Below are 16,549 nucleotides of genomic sequence, written 5' to 3'. Positions count from 1 at the left end.
TTCGGTTTTGCTATAAATGGTTATAGTCAGATATAATTAATTAAAATTATCTAGTAATTTAGTTTATTAAAGCATTATTATAGAAAAAAACAAAAGGAAGACAAAGACAAAAGTGTAGGACAACATGAGGTTGTCGATAAGACAACCTACAGAGGCTGGATAAATCAAAGATCTTCCTGTCAATAAAAAACATACATGATTAGAAAACATTGAAAGGGCTATAAAGATAAGCTGGTATTCTTTTCTAAGTTAAGTACTCTCAAATTTTTTTTAGCTCAAGACCATGAAGTCCAAAGAACTCAAGTAATTTGCTTGAGATTTCAACGCTAGATAACCAACGAAAACCACTTAGGAACTGGGAGTTGCAGAGTGGTGGTCTCCACAGGGATGTTTCTCAAACCTGGCTGCATTGTTAGAATCAGCTTAAAAACAAACACTTAAAACACCACCAATAAAACACAGAGAGGCCCAGGCCTTACTCTATGATAATGAAATGGAAATTCTAGGTGGAAGGTGGGGTCTGCATAACTGGTATTGTGGGGGGGGGCGGTGTGGGAAGCTTCCCAGGTGAGGATAATGTGCAGCCAGGCTTTAGAAGCACTGCTCTAGGGGAGGCTGGATGGCTCAGTCATTTAAGCGTATGACTCTTGATCTCAGCTCAGGTCTTGATCTCAATGAGTTCAAGCCCTATGTTGGGCTCCATGCTGGGCATGGAGCCTGTTTTAAAAAAAGAGTGGGGGGCGCCTGGGTGGCTCAGATGGTTAAGCATCTGCCTTCAGCTCAAGTCATGGTCCCAGGGTCCTGGGATCAAGTCTCACATCGGGATCCCTGCTCAGTGCAGAGCCTGCTTCTCCCTCTCCCTCTGTCATTCCCTCTGCTTGTGCTCTCTGGCTCTATCTCTCTGTCAAATAAATAAAATCTTTAAAAATAAAAAAAAGGGCACCGCTTTAGAGCAGTGATGCCCCAAGGGACATTCTAAAGACATTTCTGGTTGTCACAGAGGAGGGTGCCAGTGGCAGCTAGCTGGTAAACGCTAAGGATGCCGCTAAATGTCCCACCTACAACACACAGGACTGCGCCATTCAACAAAATGTCAACAGTGCTAAGGTTAAGTAACCCTGCTCCAAAGTCATACTGTTACCTACATATAAGTGTTATATGAATGATCTGTTTTTCATTTTATTTGCTTCTGAATATGGATGCAAATACCAGAAATCAAGTCAGTTGCTGGTAAACTACTTTAAAATCTTGCCTACTTAATTATTAAAGGCTTCTGAGAGTCCAGTATTTTCAACTCCTAGCAGGTGAGACCAAGGTTTTAGGATTAACACAGCTCTAGTGAAAAGCTTATGCTTATGAAGTGAGGCGCCCAGCAGCGGCTAGCAGACAGAACCAAGAAGTCAATTTGGAGCAAATGTCTGGCCTCCCCTCTAAGATAGGCTGGGAAAATACTCCTTTCTTAGCACACCAGAGTTCTTAAGCAGTCCTAAAACTCTGAGAGGGAGAGAATTAAATAAGTCATAAGAAAAAAAAAGCAGTTTTGGGCTGTGGGCCTCTGAGGGAAATAATGGAGGGTTTTATGGTGCTCCAGTGAGGGCTACTTGGGGTATGGAGTGCTGGCAACCCACCTGGGGGCAGGTGTCTAGAGGGGAAGTCACGCGAACACACAAGCCCAAAATCAGGCTGGTGAAGGTATTTTGACTTTGTTACTTTGGAGAGCATTTGTTTGTTCTCTTCCTTTCTTCTCTTCCCTAGAATTGAACTCTGAAACTATAACCTGAAAAAGCAAAGTAAGCCAGCCACATCTTCCTGCCCCTTCTTCCACTCTGAACAACACATATGAAAGTGTATCTTACATGGATGAATTAGTAAAGTTTGTCTCCTCTAAATCAAGTTGCTGCCCCACTGGATCAATTCACAGATGGGAGGCATCAACTAAATGATGTCTCCAGAAGATCTCCAATTTTTCAGGCTTAAGAATAACATTTTCAGGCTTAAAAACAGCACCCCCCAAAAAACCCCCAAGGATTAAATAGGGGAAAAAAAAAAAAAGGAAAACCAGTCTGGGCAGTGGAAAAAAGAATTGAGCAATAGTAATAACTTTCCTGTGCTAATAAAGGAGTAGTGTACCGTTAGGCTAGAGCAGGTAAGTGACCATTTGCGAATATACTGGAAACACTGATACATGGGCACTGACTAGATTCCCAAACTTTGGATCACCTGCTCTGCCCCTTTCCGCCAGTACAGTCTCTTTACCGGCATCTCCAAGTGTCTTTAACAGGTGACTGCATTCCTGCCTAGATCTCAGGTGGGGCAATAACTAAATCATACTGCAAAAAGTTCTAAAATTATGAACATGCATTTAGAAACAGGAAATATTTAGAAATAGGAACACAGTTGCTCAATAAAATTGATAACAGTGGAAATGATGAGAGAGCCTTAGAGGACAGATGGAAATTAATCATGAAGTTAAAATACACAGCACACAGCGGCCCCAAAAACACTCTGGAATGAATGAGTGAAACGCTGCAGGAATGCTAGAATTTTAAGCCTTACTCTTATCTTTAATATTTTTCAGTAGCTGGCTTGATGGTAAGTATTTTTAAGTACAGTCACACATCTTTGGAATTACTTTACATGCAAAATAATTTTTCAATAAGAAATGTTTACTAAACATTTACTACAGACAGATGTCATGACAAAAACGAATAAAACAAGCCTCCTAATCTTAAGCAGGTTAAATTATGGGAAAAAATAAGTAGCTATATAATAAGTACTATTACAGAAATCATCTTCAGGGCACTTGGGTGGCTCAGTTGGTTAAGTGTCAGGGTCGTGAGATCCAGCCCTGCCTTGCCTGGTGCTGGGCGTGGAGCTTGCTTAAGATTCTCTCTCTCCCTTCTCCCCTCCACCTTTCCACCTTCCCTCCCCAAGCCACTAGTGCTCTCGCTGTCAAAAAAAAAAAGAAAAGAAAGAAATCATCTTCCTTTCTAAACCTACTCCTTTAGCCCCTGTTCTCTAGACCAGATGGCAGTTCCAATCCTAGAATCCTGGAACTCCTCCTTTTTCCTATACCCCTTCATCCTATCCATTCTGCCCCAGCATCCGGCTCCCTAACTGGTCTACAACAGCTCCCTAACTGGTCTTCCTGGTTCTGGTCTGGGCCCACTTACTACTACAACAACCAATCTCAAATTCAACGATCACTCTGAAATGCATATCTAACCAGGAAGATCCACTGCTTGGCAAAGTTCCATCACTTATGTGATATCAAATTCAAGTTTCTTGACCTGGCACACAAAGCCTTCTGTAATCTGGCCCATGTCTGCCCGCCAGACTAAATTCCTACCACACCTGCCTTACATTTTGAACCACTATTAAACAAATGATTGCAGTGTCTCTGCTCAACATTCACTTATCTGCCTTTATTGTCTTTTCCATTTGCCTATAATCCATCCCCCATCCCCCCAAACTAAACACATTCTTTAGTATTTAGCTCCAGGGTTACTTCTTCCAAGAAGCCATCTCTGAGACATGTCTCTCTTCAGGTTGAGCTAAGGTGCTCCCATAATATCCTGTGAATCCACAATCATTGTGCAAACAAATTCAAGTGTGGTCAAGGGATCAGCAACATCAGCATCACCTGGGAACCTGTTAGACCTGCAGGGCCTTAGACCCCTCCCAGACCTATGCAATCAGAATCTGCATTTTAAGATGATCCCCAGGTAATTTATATGCATAGTAGAGTTGGGAGGCACTGTTCTAAGAATCTGTTTGTACATCTGTTTCTCCTATCAGGCAAACAGTCTCAAACGTTAGGGTGCATGAGTACTATATGGGATGCTTGTCACAATGCACACTGGCAGGCCCACAAAGAGTCTGATGCAGAACCGGGGAGGGGCTCAGGTACTTGCATTCTTTTTTTTTTTTTTAAGATTTTATTTATTTATTTGAGAGAGAGAGAGAGAGAAGGATAGTGAGAGAGTACAAGCAGGGAGGAGAGGGAGAAGCAGGCTCCCTGCTGAGCAAGGAGTCTGACACTGGGCTTGATCCCAGGACCCTGGGATCATGACCTGAGTCAAAGGCAGACGCTTAACTGACTGAGCCACCCAGGTGCCCCAGGTACTTGCATCTTATAAGCATGTGAGGATGTCACTGATTTAGAGCCTCCCATCGTCGCCATCATGCTTTGAGAAACACACTGCTGGACTGCAATATATTTCGGGTAAGGGAGGGAATGAAAGAGCAGAGTAGCTGCTAGACGGTAGTCAGCTGAGCAGTTACAACACAGGCTACACAGGGGAATATGGAAGGACTAGGAAAGACTAGGTAGATTGTGATGTCCTGTAAAATAAAAACCAACCATCTAAACCCTTCTTTGAGAGCAGCTGGATCTGTAAAAGTAACATACATAGAAAATGGTCAGTATTTTGTTCTCCGATTAAAAAAACCTATTTTAACTCCCATTACCCAAATACGAATGGCATTAACAACTTATGACCAAAAAACTCTCTAAACCACTCACAAAAAAGAAGCCTGTTAATGCACAAAGCTCACAACCCAAGGTTTAATATTCACATGAGGTAACTAATAACTACCACCTTTCAGAAGTTAATATGAAAAAAAGCCACAGGTGAAACAACACTTTATTTTCATAAAGCCATTGTTATTAGAAAAATAAAAATTATTCAGTCCTATTTGTCAAACTAAAAGCAAAAGGGAAATGAAAGTAATTTTGCCAAAATGGTGGGTCAAAAAATAAGTATCTAAATGTCTAGTCCGTTATCAGCCTTCCTGAGAGTCTCCTTTGTCACATCTATCAGTAAGAAGAAAGGCACACCAAAAATCACCGGTTTTGCATTGCATCCCTGTACCCAAACAGTAGGCACTCAACAAATGTCTATGGAATTAAATAGCAATACCAGGTTAAGAACTGTGACTTAGCAAACACATCGTTTTATCTGAAAACTCTGGCATCAGTAGAAATTTTGTGATCAGTCGCCTTTGCTTAAAAGCTCAGAGCTCCTTCATAAGCATACAATTATAAATCACATACACCACAAAAGGACTTAACGCTAAACTAAGGAAAGCAAAGACTGACTCAGGAAAGAGAAAAACTGAGAAACTTGAAAAAATCACTACAAAAACTGCTATGTGCACATTAGTTTAAATGCGGTTATTAAGTGTGCCATAAGAAAACAAGAAATAAAAAATATTCTACTCAAATGATAAACATTAGGCATAAAAAGGACATAATGTTTCTTAACTAATGTACCATGACATTATACATTATCATCTACTATATAATGCCTGGTGTAGATTCTAAGATTATACTGAAGTTATGAAATCAGTTGTTCAATCAGACAATTTCTGCAGTTTTACTTACGCTATGAGCACCATTACACAGTTTACCAACATGCATTAGTATATATGGTTTTGTCCATGCTGGAATTTTAAATAGAGCAAACACTGGCACTTTGAAAATACAACCACAGACCTAAAATGACAGCTACGAGCAAAGTTCAACTGTTTAACAAGCACAAGATGGAAGATTTTTTTTTATCTAAACGCTTCAAATTCACATAAAATTAATCCCCATAAAATGTGTGATCTATTATCATCCTTTGTTTCATAGCATATTGTTCTACTCAGTGGGGTAAGTTTTGAAAACCTTAATTTAGGTCTAGGGATGTGCTCTGATGATCAATCAACACCTATGGATAGAGAAAGGACTATAAATAATGCTTCACTCTCCCTTTAGCAAGAATGTGTTCATTATTCAGGGCTCTGCTCACATTATTTAACAAATATTTACTTCGTGCCTCTTATATGCCAGATACTGTTCAAGGTCCTAGTGCAGTACTGCCCAAAAGACTTTCTGGGATGATGGAAATGTTGAAACAGCAACAAAAGCTATTGGCCAATGTGGTGACTGGGCACTTGAAATGCAGTGGCGACTGCAAACAGAAGAACTGAATTTTTCGTGTGATTTAATTTTAATTAATCCAAATTTAAACAGCCAAATGTGGCTAGCGACTACTACATCGGACAGGGCAGCTCTAGTATCATAGAGGTAAACTAGAAAAAGATCTTTCGTGAAGTTTACTATCCCGCGTGAAAGAAAAATATTAAACAAATAAACCAATAAATATATAATTTCAGGTGGTGACTGGAAGGGATGGATCTCTTTTGGGAAGGCCTCTCTAAAGAAGTCTGGGTTAGATATCTGCCCTTCCTACACGCTCCCATTAACCCCATGCTAACACACATTAACCCCATGCTGCACAGAACTCTATTGAAACCACTTGTCTTGTTCAGCTGTACTCCAGCTCCTCTCATACTAAATTTCTAGAGCACTAGGCAGAAGTAATCTATAAAACTTACAAATCTGACCCAGCCATGAAATGTTCAAAATACACCAGAGAATCAGAGTTCAAAAAATACGGAGATGAGAGCAAAACCAATCGGCTCTCTCCTTATCCAGTCCCACGCGGCGTTGGAGCCTCACTCAAAACACAGCACCGCAGAGCAAGGACCGCCTCCTTCCTCTCATCCCCAGACTTTTACTCTGAATGACTAATTCACAGTTTTTTAGCCGCAGCCAAATCACACTCCTCAGCCAACTCCAACTCACAAGGCTACAGCAAATACACTTTTAACAGGCTGCTTCACGGAACACTGCACCTCTTCCGCCAACCTTCTCCTACCCTTAGATCTACAATTCCTGGAAAGTTAATTTCTACTCAAACCTTACAGGCTCTGCGCCGCTCCTATACGTGACACACCACACAGATATTCAATTCAGAGTTAATAACGCTTTGGAGGAAAGGGTAGCACAGGCGAGGCTATTTACCTACAATGATTTGTCTTTTTCCTTCTATACTCGGAAGTAACGAGGCCAAGTGATTCACAGCCTCGTAGTGGGAATACAGAGGAAGCTCAGAGTTGACAGGAAAAATGGTTGGGAAGTGATAAAGGCAGAAACTGGAGGTTCCACAAGCCCTCGACTTACTGCTGCCCCAATCCTCCCCCCATAGCTCGGGGGAGTGAGGGTGACTGCAGACCCGCCCGAGAGGAGAGGAACCCGGCAGGGCCGGGTGGGCGGCGGCGCAGGCCCTGCAGGCGCCGGGTCAGCCGGCCGGCTCCGCGGTGCCTTTCCGCTGGGGCCGGGGCCCCGTGCCCACCCCCGTTGACCGTGACCCCCAGTTACCTGCTGGTCTCGAGCGAAGAATAACGCTCGGGCAAGACCTGGAGGCAGCGCTGGAAGAACCGCACGTGCCGGTCTCGCAGGAAATCCAGCCGCTCTCCCTCGCCGCTCCCCGCCGGCCGCTCATCCTCCGTGGCCGCCATGCTGCTGCGGAAGCGACGTCCGCCGCGACCCGGAAGCAGTTGGCGCGCGGCGTGAAGGAGCCCCGAGGGGCGACACTGGCGCGCGGGGATGGCGCGCGGGGATGGGCAGTGCGCCGGCCGCGCGCCCGTCGGTAGTTGAAACTACTCGCTGTGAGCGCTCTTACGCAGCGCTTTATGCCTCGGATTTCTCTCTAGACCGCACCTTTTCTATCCTGAGCCCCGCAGGCTTGGATACCGCTCTCGAGCCTTGTAAAATTCAGCCCACAAATCCCTCCAGAACTTTTTATCCTCGTTAGATATTTGAGAGGAAGTGCAAGATCAAAAGCTTCTAGTTCGCTTTGAGACAATCACGGCCCTAAACGATGGTATATGTGAAAATGGATGGATCAGAATTAATCTTTTTTGGAAGGCCCCGGTTTTAAACTGGATAGGGAGGCTAGACCTTCAAATCAAGCCGTGGAGATAAATGTTTATTAAATAATTATTGACGCTTCCTAAGTTCAGAGGCGTTCCTAGTCCTCTCTAGGATACCAGCAATCACTTAAAATAGATATGTATATTGTATATATACACAATATACATATATACACACAATATAGACTTATATTCATACGTGTGACTGCATCATTTTCTTTTTCAAGTCTTAAAAGATTGAATTCTTAATGCTTGAGTCTGTGTGTTCATCAATGTTGCATCAATTTGCCAAGCAAACAAGCTCAAATGTTCACCAACTACCCGTATATTAAAAAATGAAAAACATGCTTCTGGCTATTTTTTTTTTTTAAAGAGGAACTTAATTTGCGTCACGAGGCAGTCTTTGGGGAAAAAATCCACCCAAAGATCAGGCTCAAACCTAAGTTCTCTATAGTCAGCTAGGCTAAGTTTGAGTATGATTTTGTTAGCTTTCTTAGAAAAATTTACTTAAAATACATACTGTGTGGGCTGGAGTTATCTTCTACCTATTCAGTAATCCAGAGCGCCTAATTTTAGGTACTACTAACTACTTATTCACAGGTATTCCTGTATGTCTTTAACAAATACTGCATTACCAAAGGGCTGGGTATGGGCGGAGGGCTGTTCTTGGGGCTTCCTTACAAACAGGGAGGCCACACTCCTTGCTTTTCAGGTATGCCCAGTCTAGAGTTTTCGTTCTGTTATTACAGTTAAGATCTTACTCTCACAAACATGCACCACCAAATGTCTGAGCATGTTCAAAGTGCAGTCATATCACACATATTTAATTTATTAGGATGAACAATGCAGTCTATATATGCTCAGAAAGACAATCCTATTCAACTGGGCCACTAAAGAGAACCCAAATATTTTCATCTGATTCTCAGCTCAGGAATCAGCAATCTGATCCAAATTCTATGATGGACTCACTGAGAAATAATGTAATATGCCTCCTAGGTAAGTAAAAGGGTTTTCATGGGTGACTGTGACCACACAAGATTACTGACATATGCATGACAGAATCCAACCCCATGTAAAAAGTATTGGAATGGTAAAACATCTATATAATTGAATATTATTTAGCCATTAAACAATAATGTTTGAATTCTATAGAAACATAGGAAAGTATGTATAATGTGATTTAGTATAGTAAATAAAATATACTCTATGACTATAGCTATTTTAAAATATGTAGGCATATTTTTGGAAAAAGTTACCCTGGAGTAATGGAATTATGGGTGCTTTATTAACATTTTCCTTTTAGGGATTTTTTCTAAATTTCTTACTCATATCCTTTTTAAATCAGTATAAGAAATGTTTATCTCTTCTATGAGCCTATAACTGAAGATACTATTAATTATTGCTTACTCTATACCTTTTATATAGAGGATCCATATAATAAATCCCTCATTTATTTCAGATTCAGTTAGAAAGACTGGTTTTGTCAAAGAAAACTCCATACTTTTATTAAGAAACAAACCAAAAAACAGACAAAAAGCCATAAAATCACACTACCCAGTATGCTTCCCTTAGATGCAGGAAATGGATAGCTGCCTTTCTGTGCAATAAAAAACAACATGTTCAAAATCTATTATGTAAGAAACCTTTCTTTTTTCTATCTTGTAGTAGTTCCATTCTGTGTTTAAAATCTGTTGTCCAATTCAATATTTTATTTCTTAAACTGCCTCCAATCATTTAAAAAAAAGTTATAGAGAACAAGGACTACAAATAAAACACGCATTCCTGATTAAGGATGTTTTATGTTATTTCTCTCATTTTGCACCAATAATTGTGTAATCAGAATTCGGTTTACAAAATTTGGAAGCCATCTGCTTTGATGATTAACTGTGAAATAAGTAAAGGTTACTACTAGTAGTAAATTTCTGAGTCATTTGGCCTAGATGTATCAAGTTATAAATGAAAGATATTCTAAGATAAAAGTTAAAAGAAACGAGTTTTCTATATTTATTACATATATGTATCTTTCCTGTAAGATGGGAACTGATTAAAGTTAGGAACTAAGATTTTATAATATGAAAAGTTGAGTCAAATTAAGTTAAATTGTGTTTTCACGTACAAAAGTTTGGAAATTTTAAAGTTAACTCTTTTGACCAAATATTTTGAGTCAAACAGAAGCAGTAAAGAAAACTGCACCAGCTAGGAAGATGTGATAGACACAAAGGCTTTATAAATGTGTGACATCCAGAAAGGCTAAAGGGAAATTGGGAATAGCTAAAGGAAACCAAAAAGATATCGGTAATACAAATAATAGGATATATATGAGGTGAGGCATATTTTTAAAATAAATATTCTCTATATAAAACAAAGCATGCTTCCAACAAATACAAAATATTTATTACACAAAAATGTAACAACTGACAAACTACCAATTTGTTAAACTTAGAAAAATACTAACTTACTTCCCCCAAAAAAGGAAAACCTTTACATTTTTGTTACTTGAGCTAATTCACCTCCAAGTTATAAATGTTAAAAAATTTTTGTTTAAAAAAAAAGTTACTCTATGATTGTCCCAATTTATTTTGCTATGCCATGACAAAAACAAAATATCTTTGAAATGTTCTGAGTATTTAAATGAAATCATGTTTGTAACATATACTTATTCAAAAAACATTTACATCAATAATAGGCCAACATACACATTAAATACCCTCTGAGTATAAACACGAGCTACAACAATGCCGCATGAAACTCAGTACCTGTTGATTCACATATAACAGAGTTATCAATCTGACTGGGGCTAGTACTATTTAAAGAACATAGTTATTGACTCTCTCCTGGTATGAAAATGCTGACATTCTCATCAACTGAATACCAACTTCATTATCTCATACTCTTTTGTCAAGTCCTTGTCTCCAGGTTGGAATAGCCCTAGGGAGAAGAAGAAGGGCAATTATAAATACAAAGGGAATTTTTTTAAAAATCCTAATTAAATTCTACAGTGGACTCACTGAGAGATAATATGCCTCCTATATAAGTAAAAGGCTTTTCATGGGTGACTTTGACCATACAAGATTGTTGACATATGCATGTCAGAATCTAAGCACCATGTAAAATGCCACTCTATGTCATTAGGTACGAAGTGTAAATAGCTCAAGTTTTCAATGTATAGGAATGATAGAACATCCAAATAATTGAACACTATTTAGCAACTTTTATCAGCTTTTTACTGTAAAATCTAGCATGCATATAGAAATTGTATAAAATATAAATATGTAGTTATTAAGTTGTTATAAAGTGGACACCCACTCTAACTCCTTTTTACCTGTGTGGAATACGCAGAAGTGGCCCAGAGCCTGTGGGTCCCGTCTTCTTGGTCCGTTCCTCCCAACCTTTGGTAGGTCTGTAAAGCCTAGAGGGATCTCTACTAACATTGTTTTCAACCTGTAATCAGAATGAAAATGAGTGCCAGTTACTTTATATGAACTATTAAGTTTGGACTAGTGAGTGAGATCTTTAGTAACAACAGCAAGCAGTTATAAGAAACATCCTTGACATTCGCTAAACAGAAATAAAACTGTTAACCTTTTCAGCAAACTTCTGGTTGTGCTCCGAGAGCTAACCTAAAATCTGGACTCCATCAATCTATTAATAAACTGTTAATTTAGCTTCTTTTTTCTAGTTCAATTACTTTATTCTGCTTCCACTGTTTTTCTATTTTTTGTTTCTATTCTGAGGGAAATGTAATGCCACCAAGTGTGATAGTGGGATAGCCAGACAATAAATTTAGGATAAATAACCACCAGAAGTCCTTCGTTCCTTCCGTTCCCATGAGAGTCACCAACATCTGTAGTCCGTGTACTCCCAGGGAGATTAAGCAATGCTCCTAGCTGCCATAGGTCTAAAACAGAGGCATATACAGAAAAAAAATGAAAAACAGAATGAAGAGTAGGAAGAGAAAATTAATTCAGGGTAAAAGAAAATAAGGTGCTTAGAATGTGAAATGGCAGAATTCCAACAACAGTTGCTTAAGTTGTACTAAACTGTGCTTTGTAATATGTAAATCCGTTAAGTACGAAATCTAGAGAAAGTGATACAGAAATAGAGCTCTGGATATAAAGAAAATGGATTTTATGCTTGTCTCCTTACAAATCAAGGAGTTAGGATAGTAACAATAAAAATAAATCTTAGCACACAGCACCTTTTCTTTTAATTTTGCCAGTTTCCTTTGTTTTTCTGCCTTTTCATCTTCCTTTAACTGTCGATCTAGAATTTTCAATTCGAGTTTATGTAAATCCTAAAAAAATACATCAACAAAAGAAGAGTAACATTAAGAAAATAAAATTCAGTGGAATTTGTTTCAAAGGTCAGTTGCTTGCAAGTAAAATTAAATTACCCTAAATATCAAGACTTCAATATTAACCTTTTCCAACAAAGGCTAAGAGCTGTATTTATCCTGAATATAAATGTAACACATGCACATCCTTCCTGAATCACTTTCTTTAGCTATCTCTTGTTTTATTTTATAGTTCAATCTAAAACTCCTTTTCTTTTAATAGTTGAGCTAAGCCTATTTTCACTTATTGATACGGGTATGTCTGGTTTTAGATCTCTCACATATTTTCTGTTTTACATGATTTCTTTTTTTCCTAGGTCTTTTATTGTGCGGCCTGCTTGCCTTTTTTGGTGGGCGGTGGGAAGAATGCATGGGATCTTTTGTTATTTAGGAAGATTTTTACATATGGACTAAGGGAAGTTCCATTAATGTCCTTTTGTCTATTATTTTTCTTTGCATTTCCCTTATTTTTTGCTTTATGACAGTTGCTTATATGTCTTTTGATGCATATAACAATTCATAAGAATTATTTCATAACAGGTATATCTCATTTTTTTTAAAGATTTTATTTATGTATTTCACAGAGAGAGAGAGAGAGTGCACAAGAGGTGGAGTGGCAGGCAGAGGGAGAAGCAGGCTCCCTGCTGAGCAGAGAGCCTGGCTGGAGGCTTGACCCCAGGACCCTAGGACCATTACCTGAGTCGAAGGCAGACACTTAACTGACTGAGCCACCCAGCCGCCCCTAGTTCTATCTCATCTGAACCCTTTTTCATTTTAAAGTATCCTTCCTGGGGTGCCTGGGTGGCAGAGTTGGTTAAGTGCCCGACTCCTGGTTTCAGGTCATGATCTCAGGGCCATGAGACTGAGCCCTGCACTGGGCTCCATGCTCAGCATGGAGTCTGCTGGAAATTCTCTCTCTCTGCCTGCCACCCCCACGCGCACATGCACGCGCCCTCAACCCTCTCTCTCTAATAAATAAACCTTGAAAAAACAGCCTTCCTTATCTTTTTAAATACTTTTTGGACTGAATTCCACTTTAATAGTAAAACTGTAAACTCTTTCTTCTATTAGCATTTTTCTTGTATATGTTTTTTTAAACTCCCCTATTATCCCCTACCTCGCTGCAGTAACCTTGATTCCCTTAAGTCCATACTGAGTTTCTATACTGTACCAGACCCTAGGGTACAAGGATGAACAAAAAGGACAAACCCTCCGCTCTCATGGAGCTTTCACGGTGGTGGGGAGATGGACAGTGAACAAATAAGCAAATCACCTGTGGGGTAGAGACCGGCAGTCTGGCAGAGAAGACAGGACATGCGTGGCCCAGCCCATGGCCACCTTTCCAGCCTCGTCCCCTGCTGCTTCCCAGCTCCTGTGTGGTGCCCTGACATTCCTGCAGTTCTTACAGGTTTCCCCCCAAACCACACCGTCACCCTCCTGCGAGCTGCCCTTCATGCTGTTCCCTCTGCCAGGAAGGATCCACCCCCCCACCCCTCTTCTTCAAGCCTCCACCCCAGCATCACCTTCGGTCTGCCACCCGCAGCTCTGGAAGGCTTCCCTCACTGCCTGCCCGCCTCCTGAAGACCCCGGCCCACCACCTCCATCACCCCACTTCTGCGCGGTCTCCCGTTTTCGCTGACCTCAGTCTGGAGGCAACACCCCTACGGGGGGCCCTGAAGGCTACCCAGGAACTGTTATTGACTCACTCGTTCCTGAAACCTGGAGATCTCCTCGGCAGCGGTTTTCCTCTTTTCGGCCTTTTCCGCCTTTTCCCTCATCTCCTTTTCATGCCTCAGAAGTGCTTCCTGCTCTTTCTTCTGCTGGGCGTAACTCTCCAGGAGCACTTTTAGTTTAAACCGGCGACGGCGCTCTTTCTGCTGATGCTTCTCTTTCTCTGCTTCTTCTTTCACCTGGGAGGCACGCCTCATTGACCTTTCGAGACTCTTCTGCTTCTTCCACGCTTCCACGGCCAGTTTCTGCTTCTTTCTTTGCTCCTCTTCTCGCTTCTGATTATCTTCTTTTTTATTGTGCAGGAGCAGAGAGATGTTCTCTGCCTTTTCCTTCAACTTGAAAATTTCCTCCTTCTTTTGCAGCTTTTTGGTTTTCCAGTTCTGAATAGACTGATTAAAAAAAAAAAAAGGACAGCAAGAGAAAAACATTTTTAATAACCAAGAGCACTCGAAAAGGCGACCTCAAATCCATCTTTCTAGAAAGAATATTGTTTGCAGGATGCTGGTTGCTTAGGTTTTAAAGCATTTTTTTTTTCCTAAACCAATGCAATTTTTTTCCTACTTCATTTTTTTTTTAAATAATGGACCTTTTATTTTTTTAAAGATTTTATTTATTTATTTGACAGAGAGAGACACAGCGAGAGAGGGAACACAAGCAGGGGGAGTGGGAGAGGGAGAAGCAGGCTTCCCGCTGAGCAGGGAGCCCGATGCGGGGCTCGATCCCAGGACCCTGGGATCATGACCTGAGCCGAAGGCAGACGCTTAACGACTGAGCCACCCAGGCGCCCCAATAATGTACCTTTTAAACACTGAGTATTGGTTTATCCTTTTGGCCTTCTTCCTCTCTTAATCTCCAGGTTCACAAAGACTGCACCTCATCAAGTGGCCTCCTCTCCTTTACCCCCTTCGTTTGCGTTCATAGGGAACATCTCTTTCTTCTGATCAACTCACTCTGCTTCCAAACCCTCTGTCTAGGCTTAGAATACTTTCTGAGTGACTTTTTCTCTGTCAAGTATCAGAAGAGGAATTACAAGTGGGCTGCTTGAGAGCATGGGTCTGAAGCCAGCCGTCTGGGACCAAATCCTGGCTCTGCCATTTAGTAGGTGTGCTCTTGGATGAGTCACGAAGCTTCTCTGACCTCATTTTGCTCATCTGTAATGGCAGTGGGTAGTACCTCTCAAACAGGGTTGTTGTGAAGATGCAGTGAGTCAGTGCCTGGCACATACTGATTCACAAGTGTGAAAAAAAAGTAAAATTGCTATATTGCATTTATGGGTATATAAATATTATTTAAAATTCTAGCAGCCTGCTGGCAGCCATAAAGGATACATCTATTGAATGACTTTCCCCTCCAGTCAGGACACTGTTTCTTCATCTTTTCTCATGGTGTATCATACATTCATGAGACAAATCCCTGTGGTACGTGTACTGTACGCAAGGTGGTGTGATAGGAGCCACAGATAATTAGAACAGTACCAAGTGCCATCTAGAACAGAGTCTCTCAAAGTGCAGGTCCACAAAAATATCAGCAATTTACGCCAGAATGTAAATCAGTGTACTGCTTCCTTCAATGAGAAAGTTTTCTACAGAAAAAAAAAAAGTGAACTTAACTAAACAGTGTGCTTATTGAGTAGCTGATTCTGGTGCAGTCGATTTATCCTACTGGAAACCAGCAACAGCTTACAAACTAACATCTAGTCCATGGACCAAGTTTGAGTAGCACAGCTCCAGGTGAGGTAAGATACATGCATAAACACTAGCACATATATGTGCCCTAGCATGTCAAAGAAGACATATAAACAAGGGACACTTGGGTGGCTCAGTTGCTTAAGTGTCCAATTCTTGATTTTGGCTCCGGTCATGATCTCCAGGTAGTGGGATTGAGCCCGGGGTCGGGCTCAGTGTTGGGTATGGAGACTGCTTGAGATTCTCTCTCTCCCTCTGCCCTCCCTCCGCCCCCTGCTCACACTCTATCTCAAAAAAAAAAAAAAAAAGTATACACGAGGTGTCTGTGAATTCTGAGGGGACTTCCTGTGTCTCAGTGGGCAAGCAGGAAGTAGCATCTGATCTGGGCAGATTTTGATGGGCTGGCACTGAAGGGGGGGAAGAAAGAATGGAGGCTCCAGAAAGACGGAACAAGACAAGCAAGGGTGCTCGGGCCAGAAAGTTCAGAGCACGTCCGAAAATCATTATCTTCAGTTGGGCAAAACACAGGACATGTTAAGGGAAGTGGGAAATAAAAATGGAAAATCACCTACTCATCATCTTTTTTTTTAAAAAGATTTTATTTTTAAGTAATCTCTAGACCCAACGTGAGGTTCAAACTCCCAACCCTGAGATGAGGAGTCGCACATTCCACTCACTAGCCAGCCAGGCACCTTCCTACTCATCATCTTAAACTCAGTAGAATTAAAACTACATTCCTGAGGCTCTCCCCCAAAATTCCCTCTTCTCCAACATGTCCTACTTCAGTAAACAGCCCCTCAACCTGACACCCCATCTACCTCACTCCTACATTCAATCAGGTGTCAAACAACAGGAAATAGACTGAGAAGAAGAGTGAGCTAGAATCCAGGTGGTTCACCTTTATTACAAGAAGCGCTGTGCCTGCTCCTTTTCCCTAGAGAGGTGGCTCTCAAACTTGAGCTCGTAACGGAATAACCCAGTGGCCTTGTGAAAACATAGATTGCTCCCCACACCCAGAGTTCAGATTAGGTCTGGG

At 41.0% G+C, this 16,549-nt stretch overlaps 2 protein-coding genes across 4 annotated transcripts in view; both read right to left on the bottom strand.

Moving 5' to 3' along the window:
* Window positions 1-7,370, bottom strand: part of PGGT1B (protein geranylgeranyltransferase type I subunit beta) — a 54,130-nt gene extending 46,760 nt beyond the window's left edge. Inside the window, exon 1 of the mRNA XM_078067608.1 lies at window positions 7,211-7,370. Within this exon, the coding sequence (XP_077923734.1) occupies window positions 7,211-7,350 (140 nt within the window). The 5' untranslated portion in view covers window positions 7,351-7,370. The remainder of the gene's footprint in view (window positions 1-7,210) is intronic.
* Window positions 7,371-9,242: 1,872 nt separating this feature from the next.
* The window catches only part of CCDC112 (coiled-coil domain containing 112), a 29,365-nt gene continuing 22,058 nt past the window's right edge, over window positions 9,243-16,549 (bottom strand). For 2 of the 3 annotated variants that reach the window (XM_036101106.2, XM_036101108.2), the window contains 4 exons: window positions 13,804-14,217; window positions 11,963-12,058; window positions 11,087-11,205; window positions 9,243-10,692 (listed from right to left, as the gene is read on the bottom strand). In XM_036101106.2, the coding sequence (XP_035956999.1) occupies window positions 10,650-10,692; window positions 11,087-11,205; window positions 11,963-12,058; window positions 13,804-14,217 (672 nt within the window). In that variant the 3' untranslated portion in view covers window positions 9,243-10,649. The remainder of the gene's footprint in view (window positions 10,693-11,086; window positions 11,206-11,962; window positions 12,059-13,803; window positions 14,218-16,549) is intronic. The other variant, XM_036101107.2, reaches the window with a different exon arrangement.

The sequence above is a fragment of the Halichoerus grypus genome, chromosome 2 (assembly GCF_964656455.1).
Source record: "Halichoerus grypus chromosome 2, mHalGry1.hap1.1, whole genome shotgun sequence".
In the NCBI taxonomy this organism is placed as follows: domain Eukaryota; kingdom Metazoa; phylum Chordata; class Mammalia; order Carnivora; family Phocidae; genus Halichoerus; species Halichoerus grypus.
The sequence above is the reverse complement of the archived record's forward strand: the minus strand, read 5'-3'. Positions and strand labels throughout refer to the sequence as shown.